The following is a 25,176-nucleotide window of genomic DNA, read 5'->3' on the forward strand; positions in this document are numbered from 1 at the left end:
ATCAGCTCCACCTCACATCATCAGGCATGAGGTCCTGAAGGTTGGGGACCCCTGTTCTAGAAGAAGCTAAATGTTTCTAGCTTCTTCGAGCTTCTAAGCTAAATGTTTCTCTTCAGTCATGGCTAATCTTTGCTGGAATTTGAAGTGTTTTTAACCATTATCCCATTCTATCTTCTGATATTAAAAAAAAAAAATCACACCCCAAGGAGACTGGTATACTGCCCTGGTCCACCTTCCCAATCCTGTTAATCTTTGAAAATTTATGATCACTGCTCTATTTTCTGCATATGTCCACAGCCAAAAAGAATAAGTCAAGCTTTACCTTTTATATTGTGAAAACAGGCATTTTTATTTTCCAAATGAGTCTCATATGGTTTATCAAATGTTGGATATCTTCCACCCTCTGGCTGATGAATATGCATCCTGAAGAAAATTCTAACAGTAACATACTCACATAGTGTCTACTCTATGTACTGCTCTAAGCATTTTATATAAGTCCATTTAGTACTCACATCACCTTTATAAGGAATTAAAAGCTCAATGAAAAAAATTGTAATTTAAAAAATCAGGATTTACTCTAAAGGTAGGTTTCTGGTTTTGGTAACAGTAGGTTAGGTAGTTCTGACTAAGTCTTCTGCTTAGGACAACTAGACAAGCTGAGCAAAGATACTAGTTAAAAACAAGAACTACTTGAAGGCACTGGAGAATTACCTAAGTATCCCAGAGAAGGAAACCCAGAAAGAGAGATGAGCCTGACATTTGGGACTATTTTCTCTTCAAAGGCAATTCTGTAACAGGTAAAATTTTAAGACAACATGAAGCTGAAAATGAGCTTCACAAGCTGATGAGGCTGAGGAATCTTAAATATGCCAAATGGGAGAGCACTGGTTAACAATTCAGGTTTTGTGCTGGGACTCTGAAGGCTACACCCTAGAATAAGAATGAAACAAAAATTCATCAGCCTTCACAGATGAAGAAGCCTAACTTCAAAACAGCTCAATTATAACTGGCAAATAGTAATCAGAAATTGCTAGTATCTTCATCTGCCTAACACAAGTAAACAAGTCTTCTGTGAAAAGATACTATTCTGGCCTCAAACTATCACTATAATTTTCACATACAATATACAGCACTCAAAAGTAACCAAGTATCTAAGCAGACAGAACAACAATTCCTTGAAAACCAAGGAATGTGAAGAGGACAGCAACAGAATCACAGAAGCTTAAGCTAATGGGGTTTTCTGGTACAGATTTTAAGAAAATGATGCTTAATATGCTCAAAGAAATTAGGCTGGTATTTCCAGCTGAGAAATGGACACTTATAAAGACATAAAAATTCTAGTTCTGAAAAATGCAGTAAGGGGAATCTCTAACTAAATAGATAGTTGTATTGAAAAAAGCAGAAGGAAAAATGGGAGAAATGTAAAGATGGTTTAGTAGATGATATCCAAACTGTGACAAGGAGAGACAAAAGCATAAGAAACACAGAAAAGAGCATAAAAGATTTAAGGGATATGGTGACAGTTCTAATATAAGGAATTAGAAGAAAAGAGAATGGAGGTGGAAGTAATATTTTAAATGACAATAACTGATAATTTTCCAAACATGATAGAAGTCTCCAAGTTACAGACTTACAAAATTGTAAGCAGGTAAATACAAAGAAATTACAATTAGGCACAGAATTATAAAACTTCTAAAAATCAAAGCAGAGAGAAATATCTTAAAAGCAAGCAGACTTATGGTGAAAAAAATGAGATATTACTTCAAAGGAGCTGCAATGAGACCAACAGCCACTTGACAGAAACAATGAAGGTCAGATCCTTAAAGGGCAGAAGGAAACTACTACCAACCTAAAAACTTTACACTCAGCAAAAATAACCTTTAAAAAAGCTATCCAGACAAAACAAAATGTGTCACCTTCAGATGTGCATTACAGGAAATATTAAAATGAGGTGTTCAGGTAAAAAGAAAGTGGTCCAAGATACAAAAAGGATCTAAAAGTAGCAGAAAGAGTAAATATGCAGTTAAAACTTATTAGAATACAAAAATAATGCCTTTTGAAGTTTAAAAATAATATACAACAATAACAGCAAAGAAATTAGGATGAAGTGATAAGGGATTAGTGTGTTCTAAGGTCACTGCACTGTCAAGGAATGGTAAGATCAACATCTACATAAACTGCTTAAGCATGCTGTAAGATGAACCTTCAGTTCAGTTCAGTTGCTCAGTCTTGAGAACACTAAAGAACGAGTAACTGCCAAGATAAGGGAGAGTGATTTAAAAAAAAAACAACTCAAGTGAACACAATAAGTAAAAGAAGTATAATAGTAAGAAGATATATTTAAATTCAAGTAATTACAGTAAACTGAGAATGTCAGACTAGAAAAACTAAAGATAATAGTTTAAAAATATTAGACTAATTTTTAAAACTACTTCTAAGTAGTATAAAAATATTTTTAAGTGAAAGATTTAGGTAAAAGTTTTTGATTATGAAAATCAACGATGTCACACTTTTCTGAAAAGCTTAAAGAGCCATCTCCTGCAAGCTGTTTAAGAGCTTGTCGAATTCTGTGACACCCTAGACTTTGGAGACACCATGGAATATGATTACAGCTCTAATACTTAGTATCTGTCTAACTTTGGGCAACTTATTTTCTTACTGAACTTTAGCTTTTTGTTCTGTATCACAGGAATAACACCTACTTCAAAGGTTAGGTTATAGGAGAGAATGAAAAGCACTTGGCTCCAAGTTTGGCACATAGCTTAATATGGAGGAGAAAATGGCACCCCACTCCGGTATTCCTGCCTGGGAAACCCCATGGACAGAGGAGCCTGGGGGGCTGCAGTCCACGGGGTCCCAGAGTCAGATGCGACCACCACTACCAAGAGCTTAGCAAAGGTTACTATTCAGTTACATGCGAACTATACACAAGGTGTTCGAGGAGAAACACACACACCACAAATATAAACAAACCACGTAGGGCAACTTAAATCTCCTCCTCCCCCCAAAAAGACTAGAACTTATGCTTTATTTTCTAAAATATTACAAAAATTCAAACATATAGCAAACCGAACACTCCTACACAAATATCCACATCTAAATGGCCACCCACTCCAGTGTTCTTGCCTGGAGAATCCAGGGACGGGGGAGCCTGGTGGGCTGCCATCTATGGGGTCGCACAGGGTCGGACATGACTGAAGCAACTTAGCAGCAGCAGCAGCAAATCCTAACATTTTGCCACAGAAGCTTCATGTTTAATAATGAAAACATTATGGACACAATGGAAATACTCAGTTTGCTTACCTGGCACTGGATTGCTTCCACTCGATAAGGGTTAAAACTCTTTTGGCATTTGCAACAGAGTTGTTTGAAATAAACCTAAAGAGAAATTTGTCTTTTACACAGGTTTATGTGTACCCTAGGCTCCCAGTTCTTAAGTAATCCATTCCTTCACCTTGTAAGCCTGCTTTTGCCCAATCTCTATGCTGAGGTCTTAAGCTCTTGTGGTGTTATCAGTCATTTTTTCTTATTTTTTGAATCTCATTTTCTTTACCTGTAAAATCGAGACAATGACACCTCCTTTTTCTATAGTTTTGACAAGTACCCAATAATGTACATAAAGTACTACAGCAAAATTCTTCAGTAAGAAGCAGCTATTATAATTTTATTCATTGTGCAGACAGAACACTTCTCCTTCTGTCCTGGTCTATTTGTCCGTTTCTAATTTTTTCAGTATTTCTCCATTTGAAATTCAAATTACTTATAGTTAAACACCAGTGCACATTTTTAGGCTTTGTGCATTCTCACTTCAGTTTATAACCTTTAAAATCATACTTTGACAAGATGCCTTCCCTCTGACAGAGTTAATCGTCCCCCTCCTGTATTATTTTTGTACCACTTCCATGACACCAGTGCCAATGCATAGATCACCAATCTCATCTTGTCTGCATCATTCCTATCAGAATCAATTTCTTCAGGATGAGTTCCATGTCATGTTCTTTGTATTCTAAAATCATGAGCGTTTGAATTAAACCCACTGTTTTCATTACAGCAAGAAAAGGAAAGTAATTCTAGTTTTAGTTAAAATATCTATTTCACCTCCAGGATCTAGTAAATGGCTACTGCAAAAGAGAAAAAAAAAAAACACTTTTCATTCACATCTTAGCATACCTCCTTTCTCTCTTCCTCTATACTCCTTAAGTCAGAAAAGCAGTTAAAGCTGAAACTGCAATACTTTGGCCACCTCATGCGACGAGTTGACTCACTGGAAAAGACTCTGATGCTGGGAAAGGTTGGGGGCGGGAGGAGAAGGGGACGACAGAGAATGAGATGGCTGGATGGCATCACCGACTCTGTGGACATGAGTTTGAGTGAACTCCGGGAGTTGGTGATGGACAGGGAGGCCTGGCATGCTGTGATTCATGGGGTCGCAGAGAGTCCGACACGACTGAGCGACTGAACTGAACTGAAAATGCAACAGCATAGGGGCCTCAAACTCAAATGCTTGTAGAGGTTAATCAGAAAGACTAGGTGTAGGCTGTTGGCAAAATGAAGGGCAAGCGCAAAATGAAGGGAGACAGAAGCTACTCAGTCCCAGTCTACTGCTCCTCACAGGGAAGTGAGGGTGTTTAAAGACCAGAGTCTGACTGTTCAGGAAAATCTAAAAATGCAGAATGTGAAATCTTTCCCAAACTTAATATGCTGACCACTAATTCAAATTAAGGCATGGAGCCTTAAATAAGTCACTCTCTCAAGGTTAACCTTCACAATAAACTATTTCTCTCACTGCCCCACCTTGTGGACAGACAACGGAAATTTTCTAGAGCTAAAGCCCAAATCTGTTACAATACACCAACTAAAAAATGATTATACAGGTAGAGGGAATCTGTTGTATAGCACAAGGAACTCAGTTCAGTGCTCTGTAGTGACCTAGATGGGCCGGATTGGGGTGGGATAGGAGGGAGGTCCAGGAGGGAGAGGATATATGTATACATATATCTGATTAACTTGGTTGTACAGCAGAAGCTAACAACACTGTAAGGCAACTATTAATATAACCCAATTAAAAAAAATTATAAAAAGTCCCAATGTATACAAGGTCAAGAGTTCATCTAAATAACGTTACATTTTGTCCAATGCAACTACCAAACCAAAAGTAACACCAGGATGTGGTTCAAGAGCTCAAGCTTTGTGGACAGCCCAATTTCATTCAGTCCAAACCTTTGCTTAGCACCTACTATGTCCTTGGCACTAAGGCTGCGTTATAGTCATATCCCATTAGGACACACAGTCTTCCTCCGTTTAACATCCACACCCGCCCCATTCTTCTCCCGCGTCCCACTCACTTTCACTTACCTTATTAGTTCCAGAAATGCACCACACATAAGCACTCTCCCATCTGGTCTTACAATCTTTACAGTGAAAATAACCATATTTGGGTTCTAAAAACTGCAAATAAGGAGGAAAAGTCCTTTACTATCTTGAGGGGTCAAAAGTGAAGGTGAGAAGTCACTCAGTCATGTCCAACTCTTTGTATACAGCCCATGGAATTCTCCAGGCCAGAATACTGGAGTGGGTAGCCTTTCCCTTTTCCAGGGGATTTTCCCAACCCAGGGATCAAACCCAGGTCTTCCGCATTGCAGGCAGATTCTTTACCAAGTGAGCCACAAGGGAAGCCCTGAGGGGTGAAGCAGGGAGAAGGATAAAAAGCCAGATCCTGCTATCCTTGTGGTTTCATATAAGTAAAAAACAGGAAGCCTCCTTAACCTCACTCATAGCTATTCTCAAGGTCAGTACATGAACTCAGCTGTCAAGGACTGATTACTCTGGGACTCTTCTAGCTTCTAGCACCAGCTGCACAAAATGAAGATCTGATCACAAGCTTCACAAACTCAAAACCCCTCTTTTGCCTCATTTGCAACAGCTATGGTTCCCAAACTTTGGAGGTTTCACAGGCTTAAAGTTGGTTCCTCGTTTTACCAAAAAGCTAAAGAAACAAAGCAAAAACACAGAGACTTCCCTAGTGGTCCAGTGGTTAAGAATCTGCTTTCCAAACGGGGAGGCGGTTTGGAGCCCTAGTGGGAAACTAAGAATCCCACATTCGAAACTACTGAGCCAGGGGCTCTGGAGCAGGAGTCGCAAGTAGAGAAAAGCAGGCTTCGCTGCAAGGAACGATCCCTCGTGCCGCCAGTAAGACCCAAAGCAGTCCAATCAATAAATAAAATTTAAAAACCCACACAGGACATGTAAAATACATGTTCTCAGAACTTCCTCTCTCCTTTATCAAATAAAGGGACGAAGCACTGGAAGATTCTGCTCTCATGGCGCCAGAAATGGCGGGGGGAAAAAAAGAAGGCTAAGGTAACCCACTCCAGTATTCTTGCCTGGAGAATCCCATGGACGGAGAAGCCTGGTAGGCTACAGTCCACGGGGTCGCAAAGAGTCGGACACGACTGAGCGACTGAACGGAACGGAACGGAAGGCTAGGGGAGAGAAAGCTCACCTGGAAGTTGGGCCTCCCAAGCGGCTCGCTGGAGTCTACCGAGGTCGGCTTGCTCTTCCTCTCCCGAGGACTCGAGGAGTCTCCCTCCGCCAGCTCCTCAGGCGGCTGAAGTTCCTCGGGGGGACCCTCTTCCGACTCTGGTGGTGGTGATGCTGGTGGTAGTGACGGGGGCGGCTGGCCAGCCTCCGGAGGACCCGAGAACGCCTTCCGCAGTCGCACCTGGCCCCAGTGGCCGGGCAGCGGCGAAGAGACGCTCCAGGCGGACGCGGATGCCCTGTGACCTGTGCTGGCCCAGGGGGAGAGGCTGTCCAGGGTGCGAGGCCCCAGAGAGCACTGCACGGACTTGCCCACCCGCGGGCTCACTTGCACGCCCACATCCTTGGTGTTGGCCTTGTGCAGCCGCAGGCTCAGGCTGGGGTTCATATGGGAGAAAACGGCCATGAGCTGGGCTCTCTTGTAAGGGTCCACAAAGTAGTCGGAGGCATTGGAGGGCATCAGCAGCCTGGGCCTGGCCAGGAAAGTGGGGGGAACGTGGGTTTGCCTCCAGTGCGGTTGTCTGTGCTCAGAGAGTCCAGACTGGCCCAAACGCAGCATGTTCCCATAGCCCGGGTACAAGCTGTAGGGAACACAGAAGATGCGCTCCATTCGACCACCTGGAGCCAGGCGCAGTGCAATATCCCTAGGCCGTTTGTTAAAAGCTTGTTTTGTCTTCCACCTTCATCCGCCCCCTTTTTCTCCAGGTCACCTTGGTTCACGTTCTTCGGGAGTTCTCCATTTATTTCAGATTCTGAGGTGTGCTGCTGCCTATTACCCAAATTGGAGGTGGGAAAGCGATATCCCTACCTAGAGAGGCCTAATTGCCACCTGATCCCTAATTGAGATCTCTGTCTCTCTTCAATTCACTGCTCTTGAATACTTTTTTTTCCAAAGCTGTTTTTCATTTAACTTCTTATTCACACACATGCTTTAATTAGCAATTCTAATTTATTCCTATGCATGCTTAGTTGCTTCAGTCATTCGACTCTTGGTGATCCTATGAACTGCAACCAACCAGGCCCCTCTGTCCATGGGATTCTCCAGGCAAGAATATTGGAGTGGGTTGCCATGCCCTTCTTCCCAACCCATGGATCGAACCTAGGTCTCCTGCATTGAAGGCAGATTCTTTACCATTTGAGCTACCCAGGAAGCTCCAATTTATTCCTATACTGACTTAAAATTTCAGAGATTGTGTTTTAAAAATAAAAAAATATTGAATACAAGCAGCAAAATGAGCTGCTGCACTATTAGAGTGAGCATAAAGAAGACAGTATTATGGCAGGACAAATGTAAAAAACCTGGTTCTGCAGCAGGCAGGAGCATATATAACATGCCAACATAACATTCTCATTAGTCGAGTGAGAATTCTCCCCAAAAGGGGAAAAGAAGCAAACTGCTCTTAGAGGTTAAATGCAGACTTAATCACAGCATAGTTAAGTATCTTAAGTAAAAGACTTGAACTGAAACTTGCATGCTGCATGCTAAATTGCTTCAGTAGTGCCCCACTCTTTGCGACCCCATGGACAGTAGCCAGGCTCCTCTGTCCACCTGGGCCTTGTTTACTAGACAACTTACTCAACTGTATGATTCAGTTTCCCCATCTGACAATACCAAAAAATGTATAAGATTATCATAAGGTTAAATGTGATATTACTCATAAAGCATAAAGAATAACTCACAGATGCTCATTAAGAGGTAGCTATTATTAGCTAAGGGCTTCCCTGGTGGCTCAGAGGTTAAAAGCGTCTGCCATGTTATTAGCTAAAGATCACAGGCCCGGGTATTTGTGCTATTTGACCTAGATGACCATAAGCTTTTGTATCTATGTGTATTGGAAAGGTGTCTATAGCCAAGGATTATGATCAAACTAAAATGACACCTCAGGTACCAAGTAAATGGCACCCTTTTTCGAATCCAAAGTTGCTTTCACTGTTCATTGGTCAGGAGCCTTTGGATAGTAGCAAGGCCCATGAGCCACTATCACCTTCAGAATCCAGTTGAAAGCTTTCTAGGTCCTCCTACAATAAACAGCTGAATTATGGCTTGTGCTAGCCATACGCCATACTCTGTGAATGAGACTGCTGTCTTCCAGGGCAGTTTCAAGAGCAAGTCAGGCACAAAACAAGTGTTTAGAGCGTCAAGGATACGTCAAGGATACTACGGAAGCCTGCAGGAGGAAGTATTATCTAAAACTACAAGAGACTTGAGATAGACTTAATAACTTTTCAAGCCGGGAGAGTCTCAGAGCTTTTTGAAATTCTGCTGCCCAAGAACAACATGCAGTCTATAACCAATGTACTCCGGCTTAAAATCTCAGCCCCTTCCACTCTATAGGGAGCTCTCCGTTGGGCAGGAAGTCATCCGCACCAACTGACCGCTGTGGGGTTTTCTAACGTCTGCCCACTTTGGGCTACGCCCTCTTAGTAGAGAACAAAGACTTTTCACAGACCGCAGGCCGCGTCGGGGGGTGGGGGCGGCCGTCCAAAAGAGAGACGGAGCGGAGGAGGGGGGAGGCAGGGCGTATACATGGGGCGTGGTCCCTCCAAACAGCTCGGCTTGGTACTCTGAAGGCTCGGAAGAAGAGAACGAGCATCCCGGCTCTTTCTTTAGCGACTCCTGACTGACACAAGGTTTAGCCCTCGCCAGAAGCGGCAGCACTCACGGCGCGGCCACAGTCTGATTCCGGTGGGCGTATACGCTGCGTGCTGCGTCATGGCGTCATCGCGTGACATATCCCGAGAGCGGGCTTTTGGCGCGAGAATCTGAAACCCGGTGGGTAGAGGTGCGGCTGCTGAAGTTTGCTGTCTGGGGCGGTGGGGCTCCGCGAAGGATGCTGAGGGATCCCTTTTCTTATCTGAGTGCCGGCGCGTTTTGTCAGCCTCCTCTGGCCAAAAAATTAACCAGCTTCACCTCTGAAGGCGGTTAGTGTTGGCAGGGGTGGAGATGGGCAGCCTTTCGCGGTCTCAGGCGGCGGGGAGCGCCTCCGGTGCTCGGGTGGGAGCCGAGCCTCCTGCCCTCGCTGGTCCTTCCCCGCCCCGCACCGACAGGGAGAAGGGACCCGCTTCTCGGCCGGAGGCTCCAGCCCCGCACCTTCCCGGGGACTCCGTGGCCCAGCTTGGGGCGCCGCTCGTCCCACATGTCCCAGGCTGAAATTTTCTTCATTGGATTCATGATGAAGTTACTTTACCGGAATACTGCTGTTTTGGAAAATGTTTCATAGCCTGTGGCACATTGTATCTGCCTCATCGCTTAGTTCCCAGGTAGTTGCTGTGTTAACGAAAATTTACTGATTGGGAATTGTTACCCGGTGTTTATCTAATAGCCCTCTGCTAACTGCGCAGCCTGGTAGGCTACAGTCCACGGGGTCGCAAAGAGTCGGACACGACTGAGCGACTGAACGGAACTGCGCAGCCACTGGCCACACGTGACTAGTTAATGAAGATTAATAATTAAAAATTCTGTTCTTGAGCAGACTTGCCACAGTTGAGATGAGTCATGTGGCTAATGGCTGCTCTATTGGACGGCACAAATACAGAATAGTTACTTCCCCGCGGTGAGTTCGATTCTTGTTCTGAAATAAACAATGTAGCTTCAGGCAGGTTTACGGCTTCCGGTTTTACCTCAGAATCACTTAGCAAGGACTGCATCCGTGTGAAGTGTATTTTGGTGTTCTCTTTTGCAGACTCACAAAACTTTGAAGTAATAGTGTAGATAAAAATGCCGATTGGATGCAAAGAGAGGCCAACTTTTTCTGACATTTTTAAGACGCGATGCAACAAAGCAGGTATTGACAGATTTTTTTATATGAATTCATCGTTTACATAGAGAAAAATGTTTTCAGAAAAATGTGTAATTTATGCATGCTTGTTGGAAAGAATTCAGTGCTTCACGTTTTTGTTTACACTTTAAACTGTGCTTTATGAAGTCATAAATCAGAAAAGTAATCATTTACAGTTAATCAAATGATCGGTGTAGAACTAGTGGTGGATAAAGAGGAAATTGGCCCCTTGATGAGTAGAACTGTTATTAAAGCAGAGACTTTCTAGCAAATCAGAAGCGTTAGTAACATAATAGCAGAAGTTGTCCAACTTTTTGGTCTCAGTTCTCCTTCAGTTCAGTTCAGTTCAGTCGCTCAGTCGTGTCCGACTCTCCGCGACCCCATGAATCACAGCACGCCAGGCCTCCCTGTCCATCACCAACTCCCGGAGTTCACTCAAACTCATGTCCACAGAGTCGGTGATGCCATCCAGCCATCTCATTCTCCGTCGTCCCCTTCTCCTCCCGCCCCCAACCTTTCCCAGCATCAGAGTCTTTTCCAGTGAGTCAACTCGTCGCATGAGGTGGCCAAAGTATTGCAGTTTCAGCTTTAGCATCAGTCCCTCCAATGAACATCCAGGATTGATCTCCTTTAGAATGGACTGGTTGGATCTCCTTGCAGAATAAGGGACTCTTTTGTCTATGTAGGTTACCATATTAGAAATTAAAACTAAGAACTTTTAAAAATATTAAGTTAATAACAAAAATAAACTCATTGCATATTAACATGAATAATGTTTATGAAAAATAACTTACAAGAAAAATGTGAGGAGTGACATTATTTTAAAATTTTGCTGTTCTCTTTACTATCTGGCTCAACAGAAGATGGATTCTCATGCTCATTTCTGCATTTAATTCTTTACAATATGTTGTTTTGATAGAAGTATATGAAGAAAACCGTATCTTACACAGAAAATGTAGTTAGAAAAAGGGAGTATTTTTAACTTTTCACTTTATTGTGGGTAGTTTTCTTTAGTATACCAAACTTAAGTGGGAGTTTCTTAAAAGTTGCAATGTGGAATCTGAAACCATGTAATGAATTTTTTGTACTCTTTTTACATTAAATTCAGTTAGTCTTTCTTGCTCCTGAATGAATCTTTTACCCATGTTGTGACATCATCCATGGTTTGATTATTTGAAAAATATTGATGTTCTGAATTATACAAATATTCCAAATATTTACACATTCCATTAGACATTATTTAAAAATCACAATGGTTACTTCACTGATCTCATCAGAAAAGTCTTTCCAGGTTGGGAAGATGTCAGGCTCACAGAGAACAAAGTTCTAATTCTCATTTGAAAACTCAAATTTTATCTTTGGCAGCAAACTGTTGTTTTCCCTGCAGTAACAGGTTCACTTCATTCATTTTCAAGAAAATGTCCACCAAATACCCAACTCAGAATAACTTAGTCATTCTTTCTAGCAAAAATGGCTTTCCATGAAAAGTGCTAATTCAACTCACAACTCATCATACGAGTACTTTTTCCGCATAACTATTGTACTTCAGTATGCAGAAATGCTTTATGTGTGCTTTCCATTTTGTCACTAAGGACACTTTAAGTTAAACTTGCTTTTTTGATTTTTTGAAACAAGTTCATGGTGATGAAAAATATAGTAACTCCTAGTACAATTTGTCAGAGAAGGCAGTGGCACCCCACTCCAGTAGTCTTGCCTGGAAAATCTCATGGACGAAGGAGCCTGGTGGCCTACAGTCCGTGGGGTCGCTAAGAGTCAGACAGGACTGAGCAACTTCACTTTCACTTTTCACTTTCATGCACTGGAGAAGGAAATGGCAACCCACTCCAGTGTTCTTGCCTGGAGAATCCCAGGGAAGGGGGCGCCTGGTGGGCTGCCATCTATGGGGTCGCACAGAGTCGAACACGACTGAAGTGACTTAGCAGCAGCAGCAGCAGTGCAATTTGTGGCCCCTGCCATGATTCAGGCAAAGCTGTCACCAGTTTTACCCACCACTGCTGTAAATGTCAACATTGGGAAAAAGGTAAATGATGTCTAATATGAAAACAGTTTTGACTTACAGACCCCTTGAAAGGGTCTTGGGGAACTTCCCCCAAGTGGTGCACAGGCCACATTTTGAGTATAGAACATAAGAGAACATAACATAATTTGTTCTCTTCTCTAACAGAGAATCTATTCCACTTGATTTGTGAGTCTGTATGTCTTGTGTACCTATAGATTTGTCACAGCCATTTATGTAGTGTTGTATCTGTGGGTTGCATTCTTATTGTGGATGATTTTTATTGCCGAATCGCGAATATAAAAGAAAATTTTAGAAGAGCTAATATAGCTAGTAATCTTGTAAAAATTTCTGTTCTACCTTACTACAGATTCATAAAAGAACAGACTAATGAACTTGTTGAACTCATTATTGACCAAATAAGTATTAATACGTCTTTGTTACACAAACATTACTGACCAGGGAAGCTTCAGTATTTACTTGTGTAACAAATCACTGGTGTTAGCTTCTGCAAAAATCCTCCAGTTAATAATGTGTTAATTAGTATGCCTTAAATGTAATTCACAGTCAAAATCTCAAGCATCCTTTTCTGTAGTATAGTCTTCACTGGCTCATGGGTTTTATTGTGTCACAATTTTTATTTTCCTTACAGATTTAGGACCAATAAGCCTTAATTGGTTTGAAGAACTTTCTTCAGAAGCTTCACTCTGTAATTCTGAACCTTCAGAGGAATCAGAATATAAAATCAGCAGTTATGAAACAAACCCATTTAAAACACCACAAAGGAGACCTTATCATCAGTTGGCTTCAACTCCTGTAATATTCAAAGAGCAGAGTCTAACTCTGCCACCATACCAATCTCCTTTAAAAGAATTACATAAATTCAGATTAGATTCAGGTAAGGAATGTGATGTAGTTGTCTAGGAAAATATGACCCAGTAATTCAGACAAACCTGTGCTAAAAATAAAATCCTGACTCTGTTGTTAACTATATCAGGTTGTTCAGATTGATCTCTCTGGCCACACTTTCCTCACCTGAAAAGTGGAAATGATAAAAATACTACCTAGGTTTAGATTAAATAAAATAATGTAGGTCCTTGATAAATATTCCTTTTTGTCCTTCCTTTGATTAATATATCCTGCCCACTGAGACTTGATAAATTGTATCTTTCCTATTCAGAAAAACCTAGGGCTTGTTTTGATGTTGAACTAAACTATTTTTGCAGGCTGTCACAGAGGACAGAGTTTTTTTTTTAAACAATAGCTATAATGTCTTTTGATTTGGTAGCACTTTCTCTGGTCTGTATGCCAGGTGTTTGCAACTTATCATATAAGAAGATTATATATTTATCACTTGCTTGAATTAAGTAACATACTCTTTGGAGTATTAACTCTCTAGTAAGAGGAGCTAACAGTATACAGATTATGTACAGTTTAAGGTTGAATGTGGTACTTGTCAGAAGAAAAGTACAAAAAGTATAATGAGATTTAAGAAAGAAAGCATAAATAGTATTGGGGGCAGTTACGGGAATAATTCAACTGAATTAAAACTTGAAGAATAAGTGAGATTCAGAAATTTGAAGATGGAGTAGAGTGGGCATGTTCTAGGCATAGAAAAAACATGAGGAAGAATATGTAGTTTGTGAAGTTAATATCAAGTATTTCAGACTGGAGTGTTGTGTGTTTGAAAAGGACTAGTAAACAACCTGAGGCTTAAAAAAAAAAGCAGATTGGTGACAGACATTGAATACTGGGCTAAAGAAATTAACTTTATTTGATAAGTTGTTGAACAGAGAAAACAAATGTAAATTTAATCATGCTACTTCCTGCTTCAGACCCATGATTACCTCCTTTTGCCCTCGTGATAAAATCCAGACTTTCTACAAGGTCCTTTATAATTTGTTCTCTCATTAATGCTTGCTTCATCTTGCCATAATTTCCTTCTTACACACTCTCAGTTTACCATTCAGTGATACTGAAGTTTGTTTTTTTGGAACTACTATGCTCCGTGACTCTTTACATACTGTTACCACTGCCTAGTACTTACTTTTTAAGCTTTTGCCTAGCTAACTGACACTCATCTTTCAGATCTTGACTCATCTCTCTGCTTCTAGGAAGTGTTCTATGTTTCATTTACTTAGCTTCTAGTGAAGGAATCTTACATAAGCAATTGTCCTATGATAAGTGCTATGAAAGAGGAAACTCATGGTATTAAGAAGCGCACACACGAAAGGGGGTGTAGGTAATGGGCAAAGATTTTCTTACATGTTATTGCATACCTAATGGCATACATAGTAGGTGTTAAGTAGGTATTTGTAGAATAAATGAATATCTTGTTTAGAAAGCCTAACGATTTGGCAGCTGTCTTTGGAGATGTGCTTTTCTAATATGCCTGGACCATTAGACTTTCCTGAAGTACTGATTGAAAAGGACAATTCCAAGCACTTCTCTGAATCTGTTAAATTAAAATCTCTGGAAATAGAGGTTATGATGGTACATTTTAAACTAATTGGCGACTCAAAGAAGACAAGACTGCAGGCAGGGAGATCAACTAGCGGACATATATATAATGTTCCAGGTGATGGGAGGCAAGTACCTGAGTTAGAATAATGGTCGTGAAAGTGGATATGGAAAGTAGAAACAGGACCCTGCAGTAACCTCAATACAGAGAATTCACAAGAAAGGATCAAATACAGGTGCAGGGCATGACTGAGAACATAGTGGTGACAATCGTAGAAATTGTAAGCTCTGGGGGAAAAGCTGCTTTGAGAGGGAAGAGGTTTGAAAGGGTTGGAAAAAAGGTAGGTTTGGACTGCAATTTTTGATAGTCCTGGGATGTGAAGGTGGCGATGTCCTGAGAACTTTTAGGGAATATAAGTCTGAAGCTGAAGAAAGAATACAGGTGGGAGAGAAAGCTGTAGGAGTCAACTCTGTTTGAAAAGTGAAAAAGTCATCACATCTGGTGAGAAAATTGATCATGATGAGGGCTAGGATAGAGCCTCAGGGAATGTGAAACAAATGAAATGTGGAAATCATCCATTTGAGAAAGGGAATCGTCCATTTAGCAAACATCCTCTGCTTACTTTGTGCCTAGTAACCTGTTTGGCTTTAAGGATACAAACATGAATAAGATGGCCTTTGACCTCTGGACCTCAGACCTGTATGGGAGAAAATATACCAATATGCTGGTTGGTGTATGTTATAATAGGAGCATGTACAAAGCACTGTGTTGTGGTCATAGCAAAGGAAACAGCCATCTGTCTTAATGTGGTCAGGAAAAGCTCTGTAAAATGACGTATACTGAATCAGCTGAACCTTGAAAGACATACCTAGAGTTGGTGGTTTATTTTCTAATTGTAATCTGCTGGGATTGGTCTTTCTATAACCAGGGAAGAATAGGAATGAATTAATAAGGCTGCTGTGGACTCACAGCAGAAGTATTAACTTTTTTAAGCTTATAGTGCGTTAATAATTCTGTTGACTAGTCTCTTAAGACCTTTTGCTTTTAAATTTACTTTAAATTCAGTATTGAAATGTAAGACTTAAGCTATTTTTTCACTTACTTAGTTCACGTCAAATATCTAAAATATTTTTTTTAATTATCCATTAAATTCCATGAGGAAGTTTGCTATTTCTTCTTCTCATAAGTCTTTCCTTTTGCATAAAATCACATGAGTTTATTTTAACCAGCATTTTGCTTATCTATGAGATTCTCAAGTTATTTGGAAAATATTAGGATGTGAACTTTGTTTTGCCTGTTTCCTTTTTTGTTTTTGTTTTTTTGCTTTTTATTTCTTACAGTTTCTATTCTTTTGTGTTTTCTTTTTATTGCTGAGCCAGTATTGATACCTTTTGTTAACTAAAGTCCTGTGTTTACATTAGGGTTCATTTTTTTGTATAGTTCTTTGGACTTTGGCAACTGTGTAATGGCATATACTCACCATTACAGTATATACAGAATAGTTTCACTGCCCTGAAAATCCCATGTTCCACCTGTTCACCCTTCCTTGCCCCTAAACCCCTGGAAACCACTGATTTTGAACTGAATTCAAAGTGTTTTATGCATTTATATACATAAATGTTGCATGGAGTCAGACATCCTTTGAGACATCACTTTTTGGAAAGGAATTCACTTCAGACTGAATTCCCCATATATTCTCTTTCCAGTATAGATGAGACTTGTTTTTAAATACTTCTACAGAATAAAAATTCACAATCCAGAACATATACATCCTCACTGCATTATTGTATGTTTCAGGAAAGGATATTGCCAACAGTAAACATAAAAATTGTTGCAAGGTGAAGGCTAAAATCAATCAAGCAAATGATGTTATCAGCCCACCTCCAAATTCCTCTCTTAGTGAAAGGTATGATGAAGTGATTGTATTAAAATAAAGGAAACATTTTCCTATGTGTGATTTTTTTTTTTTTTTAGAGAGATGCGTCTAATCATCATTGTAATATCTTGCCTTAGAGCCTGGTAGAGGATCTTCTATTTTAAAATAATTTCCTTTTAGAGTGAATCCTTGAATACAATTTTTACATTAGAAACATTTACTCTTTTTCTTATAACATTTAATTCACTTTTTCTGTGTATCTGTGGAATTTTTATGTAACAAAAATAAATGATGAAAAGCAGTGCCTTTGAAATAATTTGTATACTCTGAATCTTTGCAGAGAGTTTGATGCTGTCATAGATACACTTTATATAATTTTTAAATTCAAAATATATGATTCCTAGCACCTAAAATTTATGACTACTTTATACATTACTTTCAATTATTTTTAAACATAACTTAGTGGTTACTTAATTCTTCATGAGATATTTCCTTTCTTAAAAAGTAAGAATATTACAAACTAGTATAATTCTAATTGATATGACTGGGAGTTGTTTTTTAAAATAAGATTAGTATTTTGTTTCTTTTTGCTATTTTCATTCTCTTTTGAATAATTGAGGGATTTGTTTTGTTTCCTTTTAGTCCTGTTGTTCTGCGATGTACACATGTAACACCACAAAGAGAAAAGTCGGGTATGATTAAAAACAAGGCCTTTTCTTTTTCATATACTCTTAATTCTAATAAATATAAAACTTAGTAATTTTGTCTCTTGTTTTATCCCCAGTGGTATGTGGAAGTTTATTTCATACACCAAAGCTCATAAAGGTAACTAGTTTATTTTTACCGTGTAGTACTATGTAGTAATTGAGAATTTGACAACAGTGTCATAATTTTGCCCTGAGTCTTACAGTTATGTACCTACTGACTCACATAGGCATTTGGTAAGTGATATATGAAAAAAATAAGTGAATTGAAAAATTCTCAAGCATCTGTTCACTTCTATGAAATAAACGATTTTCCTTATTTCCAGAGTCAGACACCGAAACGTATTTCTGAAAGTTTAGGAGCTGAGGTGGATCCTGATATGTCTTGGTCAAGTTCTTTGGCCACACCACCAACACTTAGTTCTACTGTGCTCATAGGTAATACCTGTGAATGTATATTATATAAGACAGTATTGATAAATTGTCATCTGTAATGCTTCTGTTAAAAAATTATATGAAAAGATAATTAGTAACCAGATTAGAGAATCTATCTTCATTAGGTATGTTACTATTTCAGAATAATTTTATTCTATGTAGTGTAGATTAAAATATATCTCAGTTTAATCAAATAGTATTTTGCCACGCTTAGTCACTCAGTCGTGTCCAACTCTTTGCAACTCCATGGACTGTAGTCCACCAGGCTCCTCCGTCCATGGGGATTCTCCGAGCAAGAATACTGGAGTGGTTTGCCATGTTCCCAACCCAGGAATTGAACCCAGGTCTCCTGCCTTGCAGGTGGATTCTTTGCCATCCAAGCCACCAGGGAAGCAAATAGTATTTTAGAGGCATCAAATTATATATAAACCAGGATTTTTTTTTACTTTAGCAAAAGTACATTACATTTTGATTCCTCTTTAGTTGGGCATTTAACTGTCTTCTTGCTTAGATGAAATAATATAGGTTAAAGCATGTTGAAAATAAGTATTTAACATGATATACCTTTCAACTGTATTATCTAAATAAATACTAAAATCTACAAGCTTTAGCTTTTAAATCATGATTTCACAACTTAATTTGATTCTCTAAGCCTTTGTGGACAGTATTATCTTCAAGTTAGAATCATCAAACTATAGTTTCTTACCAGCCTATCAGTGGTTCTAAGGAAATGTGAATATAACTTATCCACTGTGTTGATTGACCTAATTACTATACTTGGATTAATTCATTTTGCTTTAAATGTGTTATTTAACCCAACAATGCAGGTCTAACTGAAAAATACAGAAGTTTTACATTAATTTTAATGTTTTATGTTAAAATTATGTTAATTTTAATTATGTTAAATTAATTAAAATAAGTAATAATTATAATTAATAATTATTTAAATGATTGATTTAAATAAAATTACGTTAATTTTAATGCATTGAGGTCTAACTGAAAAATACAGAAGTTTTACGTTAATTTTAGTGTGTGATGTATAATACAGTATAGGTAAATTGAACTCTTTTTTACAGTCCGAGATGAGGAAGCATCTGCAGCTGTGTTTCCTAGTGATACTACTGCTGTAAGTAAATATGACAAAGAGATTAAACTGTTGCAGTTGCTTTGAATGCCTTGAGAAATTATTTATCTTGAATATTTCATTCTTTAATTTATGATTTTATAAGCCTTTGGAAAAGTCTCTAAACCTGTTTCTATATGTGATTTTCTTTGACTTCCTATGAAAATCTACTGTCTCTCTGTTTAAGAATAAGTTGAATATACTATGTGCATAGTGAGAATTTCTATACTAGTGATTTTAAAATATAACTTTTGCAGATTTTGAAGAGATATTTTTCTAACCATGATGAAAGTCTGAAAAATAATAAGTTTATCCCTTCTGGGCCAGACAGTGACAACAAAAATCAAACAGAAGCTGAAAGTCATGGTAAGCCTTTCTGTTTAACTGAATGACTGTTCCTGACTGACATCATTGAAATAATCGCTCATCTTTTCTTAAAGAGAAAAAACGTTACTTCTCCTTTCTTTATTACTGAAGGTATTGAGAATAAAAACTAACTTCATTTAGGTGAAAATGTTTAAACGTCATGCTAGGACAATACTATTCAAAGATGCTATTTTGACCCCAAAACAAAACCCATAACTCAAAACTTAGAGATGCACAATAAGACTTAGAATTAACAAAATGTTAAGACCTTATCTCTAATTAGAAAGTAAGTATGGTTGCAGATACACCAAAAGTTATTCAATCAGATTATTGGAATGTTCCATATTCTTCAGTTCAGTTTAGTTGCTCAGTTGTGTCCAGCTCTTTGTGACACCGTGGACTGCAGCATGACAGGCTTCCCAGTCCATCACCAACTCCCGGAGCTTACTCAAACTCATGTCCATCAAGTCAGTGATGCCATCCAGCCATCTTATCCTCTGTTGTACCCTTCTCCTCCTGCCTTCAATCTTTTCCAGCATCAGGGTCTTTTCTAATGAGTCAGTTCTTCACATCAGGTGGCCAAAGTATTGAAGCTTTAGCTTCAGCATCAGTCCTTCCAATGAATATTCAGGACTGATTTTCTTTAGGATTGACCAGTTTGATCTCCCTGCAGTCCAAGGGACTCTCAAGAGTCTTCTCCAACACCACAGTTCAAAAGCATCAATTCTTCGGCACTCAGCTTTCTTCACAGTCCAACTCTCACATCCATACATGACCACTGGAAAAACCATAGCCTTGACTAGACGGACCTTTGTTGGCAAAGTAATGTCTCTGCTTTTTAATATGCTGTCTAGGTTTGTCATAGCTTTTCTTCCAAGGAGCAAGCATCTTTTAATTTCATGGCTGCGGTCACCATCTGCAGTGATTTTTGGAGCCCAAGAAAATAAACTCTGCCACTGTTTCCTCATCTGTTTGCCATGAAGTTATGGGACTGGATGCCATGTTCTTAGAGTTTTTTGAATGTTGAGTTTTAAGCCAACTTTTTCACTCTCCTCTTTCACTTTCATCAAGAGGCTCTTTAGTTCTTATCTTTCTGTCATAAGGATGGTGTCATCTGCATATCTGAGGTTATTGATATTTTTCTCAGCAATCTTGATTACAGCTTGTGCTTCATTCAGTCTGGCATTTTGCATGATGTACGCTGCATATAAGTTAAATAAGCATGGTGGCAGTATACAGCCTTGATGTACTCCTTTCCCAATTTGGAACTAGTCTGTTGTTCCATGTCCCGTTACTAACTGTTGCTTCTTGACCTGCATAGAGATTTCTCAGGAGGCAGGTAAGGTGGTCTGGTATTCCCCTCTCTTTCAGAATTTTCCATAGTTTGTCATGATCTACATAGTCAAAGACTTTGGTATAGTCAAAAAAGCAGAAGTAGATGTTTTTCTGGAACTCTCTTGCTTCTTCGATGATCTGGTAGATGTTGGCAATTTGTTCTCTGGTTCCTCTGCCTTTTCTAAATCCAGCTTGAACATCTGGAAGTTCACGGTTCATTAACTATTGAATCTTGGCTTGGAGAATTTTGAGCATTACTTTGCTAGTGTATGAGATGAGTTCAATTGTGCAGTAGTTTGAACATTCTTTGGCATTGCCTTTCTTTGGGATTGGAATGAAAACTGGTCCATTCCAGTCGTGTGGCCACTGCTGAGTTATCGATATTTGCTTGCATGTTGAGTGCAGCAATTAAACAGCATGATCTTTCAGGATTTGAAATAGCTCAGCTATAATTCCATTACCTCCACTAGCCCTGTTCATAGTGATGCTTCATTAGAACCACTTGACTTCTCACTTCAAGATGTGTGGTTCTAGGTGAATTTTCTTTTTTTTTTAATATATTAGGTGAATTTTCATACTATGGTAGTTATCTGGGTCATTGAGATCTTTTTTGTATAGTTCTTCTGTGTATTGTTGCCACCTCTTCTTATTATCTTCTGTTTCTGTTCAGTTCAGTTCAGTCGCTCAGTCGTGTCCAACTCTTTGCAGCCCCATGAATCACAGCACACCAGGCCTCCCTGTCCATCACCAACTCCCGGAGTTCACTCACACTCACCCCCATCGAGTCGGTGATGCCATCCAGCCATCTCATTCTCTGTCGTCCTCTTTTCCTCCCGCCCCCAATCCTTCCCAGCATCAGACTCTTTTCCAGTGAGTCAGCTCGTCGCATGAGGTGGCCAAAGTATTGGAGTTTCAGCTTTAGCATCAGTCCTTCCAATGAACACCCAGGACTGATCTCCTCTAGAATGGACTGGTTGGATCTCCTTGCAGTCCAAGGGACTCTCAAGAGTCTTCTGCAGCACCACAGTTCAAAAACATCAATTCTTCGGCGATCAGCTTTCTTCACAGTCCAACTCTCACATCCATACATGACCAATGAAAAAACCATAGCCTTGACTAGATGGACCTTTGTTGGCAAAGTAATGTCTCTGCTTTTTAATATGCTATCTAGGTTGGTCATAACTTTCCTTCCAAGGAGAAAGTGTCTTTTAATTTCATGGCTGCAATCAGCATCTGCAGTGATTTTGGAGCCCCAAAAAATAAAGTCTAACACTGTTTCCACTGTTTCCCCATCTATTAGGTCCATACTATTTCTGTCCTTTATTGTGCCCATCTTTGCATGAAATGTTCCCTTGGTATCATTTTCTTGAAGAGATATCTAGTCTTTCCCATTCTATTGTTTTCCTTTATTTCGTTGCATTGATCACTGAGGAAGGCCTTCTTATCTCTCCTTGCTGTTCTTTGGAACTCTACATTCAAATGGGTATAGCTTTCCTTTTCTCATTTGCCTTTAGCTTCTCTTCTTTTCTCAGATTTGTAAGGCCTCCTCAGACAACCATTTTGCCTTCTTGCATTTCTTTTTCTTGGGGATGGTCTTGATCACTGCATGTTCTTAGTATGTGTGTATAACTGTATAAATGTATAAGATTGGGTATCTTGTTTGTGTGTGTGTTTGTATAAAATCAGATTTTACTGCTGGTTGTAGGGCCAGAAAATTAATTTGGAACTTAAAATTTGATAAATTTTAAAATTAAATTGTATTTATCTAGTAAAATTGAGTAAACTTTATTGTATAGACCTGGTAAAGAAAGGTTATTAGAAATTGAGTGTGAATAAAAGGCTGTGAGTACACTGGAATCAGTCTTGACCAGAAGAACAGGGCAAGGTTGGTGTCTCCCTAGCCAAAATATAGCTAGCATTCAGGATAACTCTTCAAATGCTAAATTATGCATTATTTAGTGTATAATATTTCTATGAAAAAGGTTTGAGAGTAATATAAATTATATGGTTGTGTTATAAAATGTTATTAGTAATACTTATATTTTAAATTTTAACAGGATTGGAGAAAATGTTAGAGGATTCATTTGGTAAAGTAAATGGCTGCAAAGACCATTTTGAAAAGTCAATGCCAAATGTCCTAGAAGATGAAGTACATGAAACAGTTGCAGGTATCTCTGAAGAAGATAGTTTGCCAGTATGTGTTTCTAAATATAAAACAAAAAAGCTACAAAAAATAAAAACTGGCAAGACTAGGAAAAATATTTTCCATGAAACAACAGATGAATGTGAAGAAGCTAAAAAGGAAATGACAGAAAGTAAGCATTCATTTGTATCTGAAACAGAACCAAATGACAGTGATCCATTAGATTCAAATGTAATAAATCAAAAGCCCACTGTGAGCGGAACTGACATAATCTCCAGGGAAGTTGTACCATCTTCAGTCTCTGAATGGTCTCAGCTCATCATCTCAGGTCTAAATGGAACCCAGATGGAGAAAACGTCTCTACTGCATATTTCTTCTTGTGACCAAACTAATTCAGAAGAAGACCTCATAGGCACAGAGAAAGACTGTACCAACTTCATTACTTCAGAAAATTCTTTGCCACATGTTTCAAGCATATCAAAAACAGTGAAGATATTAAATAAGGAAACAGTGGTAAACAAGACAGATGAAGGGCAGTGTCTTGAATCTCATGAAGATCCCACTCCTGTGGGACAACAAACACTAACTGACTCTTCTCCACTTCGGGGCATCAAAAAGTCTATCTTCAGGATAAGAGAATCTCCTGAAAAGATACTTAGAGAAGATTTCTCAAGTAATGTGACTGATTCAAACTTGAAAGAAGAACCAGAAGACTCTAAAAGTGAATCAGAAATACAAACCATTTACTCACAGAAAGAGGATTCCGTATGTTCAATTTCAGGGGATAATGAGAGCTGGCCAGCCACTACCGAATACACTTCAGTAGCTTCGAAGAGCACAGGTTTAATATCCACCTTGAAAAAGAAAACAAAAAAGTTTATTTATGTTATAAATGATAAAACAGCTTACCAAGGACTGAAAATACAGAAAGACCAAGAATCAGAGCTCACTAACTCTTCAGCCCAATTTGAAGCAAAGACTTTGGAGGCACCACGTACACTTATAAATGTTGATTCAGGTACCTCTTTGTGTGTATGTAAACAGTGTATATAGTTTTATGGATGGTGATAAATTTCTAATTTGAACATGTGTATCTTTCTTTAATCTTTTTTAAAAACATACTGCTTACTTTCATTCTATAATTTTTTTTGGTCTTCTGTCATTTTTTAAAAAATCTATATATTCCATATCAGACATTGTTGTTTAGGCCTTTGATTACCAGTGTTCAGAATCATTCCATTCAAACTTGTTGGATCAATTTGCATGGTGTGTGTATATATATACACATATATACATGTATATATATAAAATCATACCTCTTGAGACAGAGCATGTGATTGATAAACACCAAGAGCTTGGCTACTTAATTCCTGCTTTAATTTTCAGTATTTGTTATATGCAAGTTGGACAGTTCTATAAATATGTTGTGCTATTTAATATGTATTTTCTCTAAAGCATATAAAAAATAGAAAAAAAAGCTAATTGTTAGCTAAGTTTAATGTAAGGCAGTCATAAAATAGTGACATTTTTGTTGTTGTTACACAGTTTTCTTAACTATTTAGAGGTTGCTTAGAGTTATTACTATATCTCAGTGTCAGGAGTGTGCATAGTAAAAGCCATTTTTTATTTGAGGAAAAGTTTATTTATCATTAGCTATTATGTGTGTTCAATCTCTGGGTTGAGAAGATCCCCTGGAGAAAGAAATGGCAATCCACTCCAGTATTCTTGCCTGAAAAATTCCATGGACAGGGGAGCCTGGTGGCTATAGTCCATTTAGTTGCAAAGAATCAGACATGACTTAACACATACATACTGTATGTTAAAAGGGGATTTTATCTCCCTCTGAGAATATTTGAGTGGGTGATAGTATTTCAATGAACAATGGGCTTGGTGGAACTGGAGTACAGAACTGTTTGAGATTTAGGTTAATTTCTAGAGGAAAATGTATATATCAGAGGTAAAACCAACAAAACAGTGGTTAGTGAATAAATAAAATGAGACTAATAATTTTGACTTGTTAATAGATTCAGAAGGTCAATAAAATTAAATATTTGCATATATAATTGAGATTAAGTAATCTTTCAGGCCCTTCATGTGTAGAACCTGTTTTTAAAGTTCATTTTTTGTTTTTCTTCAATGTGAAAGACTGAACCAAAGGAAATGGTTACTTTTTTAGTTCCTTTTCATTACCTTGATTTTCTAACTCCTATTACATCAATATTAGTAAAGAATTCTTTTCCAATTTTATTTTCTAACAAAAATACTTTGAATTTTACTTATGGCAGCTAGCTACATACTAATTTTAATTGACTTGATAAATATTAAAAAATACTAGATCCTCTGTATCTTTAGTTGGGAAATGTAATAACTTCAAAATAGAGAATATTTAGAATTCTTTTC

At 38.6% G+C, this 25,176-nt stretch overlaps 2 protein-coding genes across 13 annotated transcripts in view; one reads left to right on the top strand and one right to left on the bottom strand.

The window, feature by feature from the left end:
• ZAR1L (zygote arrest 1 like) overlaps positions 1 to 9,237 on the bottom strand; it is a 47,756-nt gene extending 38,519 nt beyond the window's left edge. For 7 of the 11 annotated variants that reach the window (XR_016038879.1, XR_016038878.1, XR_016038876.1 and 4 more), the window contains exons 1-3: positions 6,503 to 9,236; positions 5,356 to 5,448; positions 3,304 to 3,378 (exon numbers count right to left, since the gene is read on the bottom strand). Coding sequence is in view for 1 of the 11 variants with exons in the window: in XM_055426292.2 (XP_055282267.2) it covers positions 3,304 to 3,378; positions 5,356 to 5,448; positions 6,503 to 7,147 (813 nt within the window). In the remaining 10 variants the exon portion in view is untranslated. Of the gene's footprint in view, positions 1 to 3,303; positions 3,379 to 5,355; positions 5,449 to 6,502 lie in introns of all 11 variants that reach the window. The other 4 variants (XR_016038883.1, XR_016038884.1, XR_016038881.1 and 1 more) reach the window with 3 other exon arrangements.
• Positions 9,191 to 25,176, top strand: part of BRCA2 (BRCA2 DNA repair associated) — a 50,429-nt gene continuing 34,443 nt past the window's right edge. Inside the window, exons 1-10 of one of the 2 annotated variants that reach the window (XM_055426283.2) lie at positions 9,191 to 9,310; positions 10,221 to 10,322; positions 12,986 to 13,231; positions 16,592 to 16,700; positions 17,313 to 17,362; positions 17,455 to 17,495; positions 17,701 to 17,812; positions 18,886 to 18,935; positions 19,190 to 19,298; positions 22,691 to 23,794. In XM_055426283.2, coding sequence (XP_055282258.2) covers positions 10,256 to 10,322; positions 12,986 to 13,231; positions 16,592 to 16,700; positions 17,313 to 17,362; positions 17,455 to 17,495; positions 17,701 to 17,812; positions 18,886 to 18,935; positions 19,190 to 19,298; positions 22,691 to 23,794 — 1,888 coding nt within the window. In that variant the 5' untranslated portion in view covers positions 9,191 to 9,310; positions 10,221 to 10,255. The other variant, XM_055426284.2, reaches the window with a different exon arrangement.

This window comes from Moschus berezovskii, chromosome 13, assembly GCF_049115385.1.
Source record: "Moschus berezovskii isolate FMDL1 chromosome 13, NW_MosBer_1.0, whole genome shotgun sequence".
NCBI lineage: Eukaryota > Metazoa > Chordata > Mammalia > Artiodactyla > Moschidae > Moschus > Moschus berezovskii.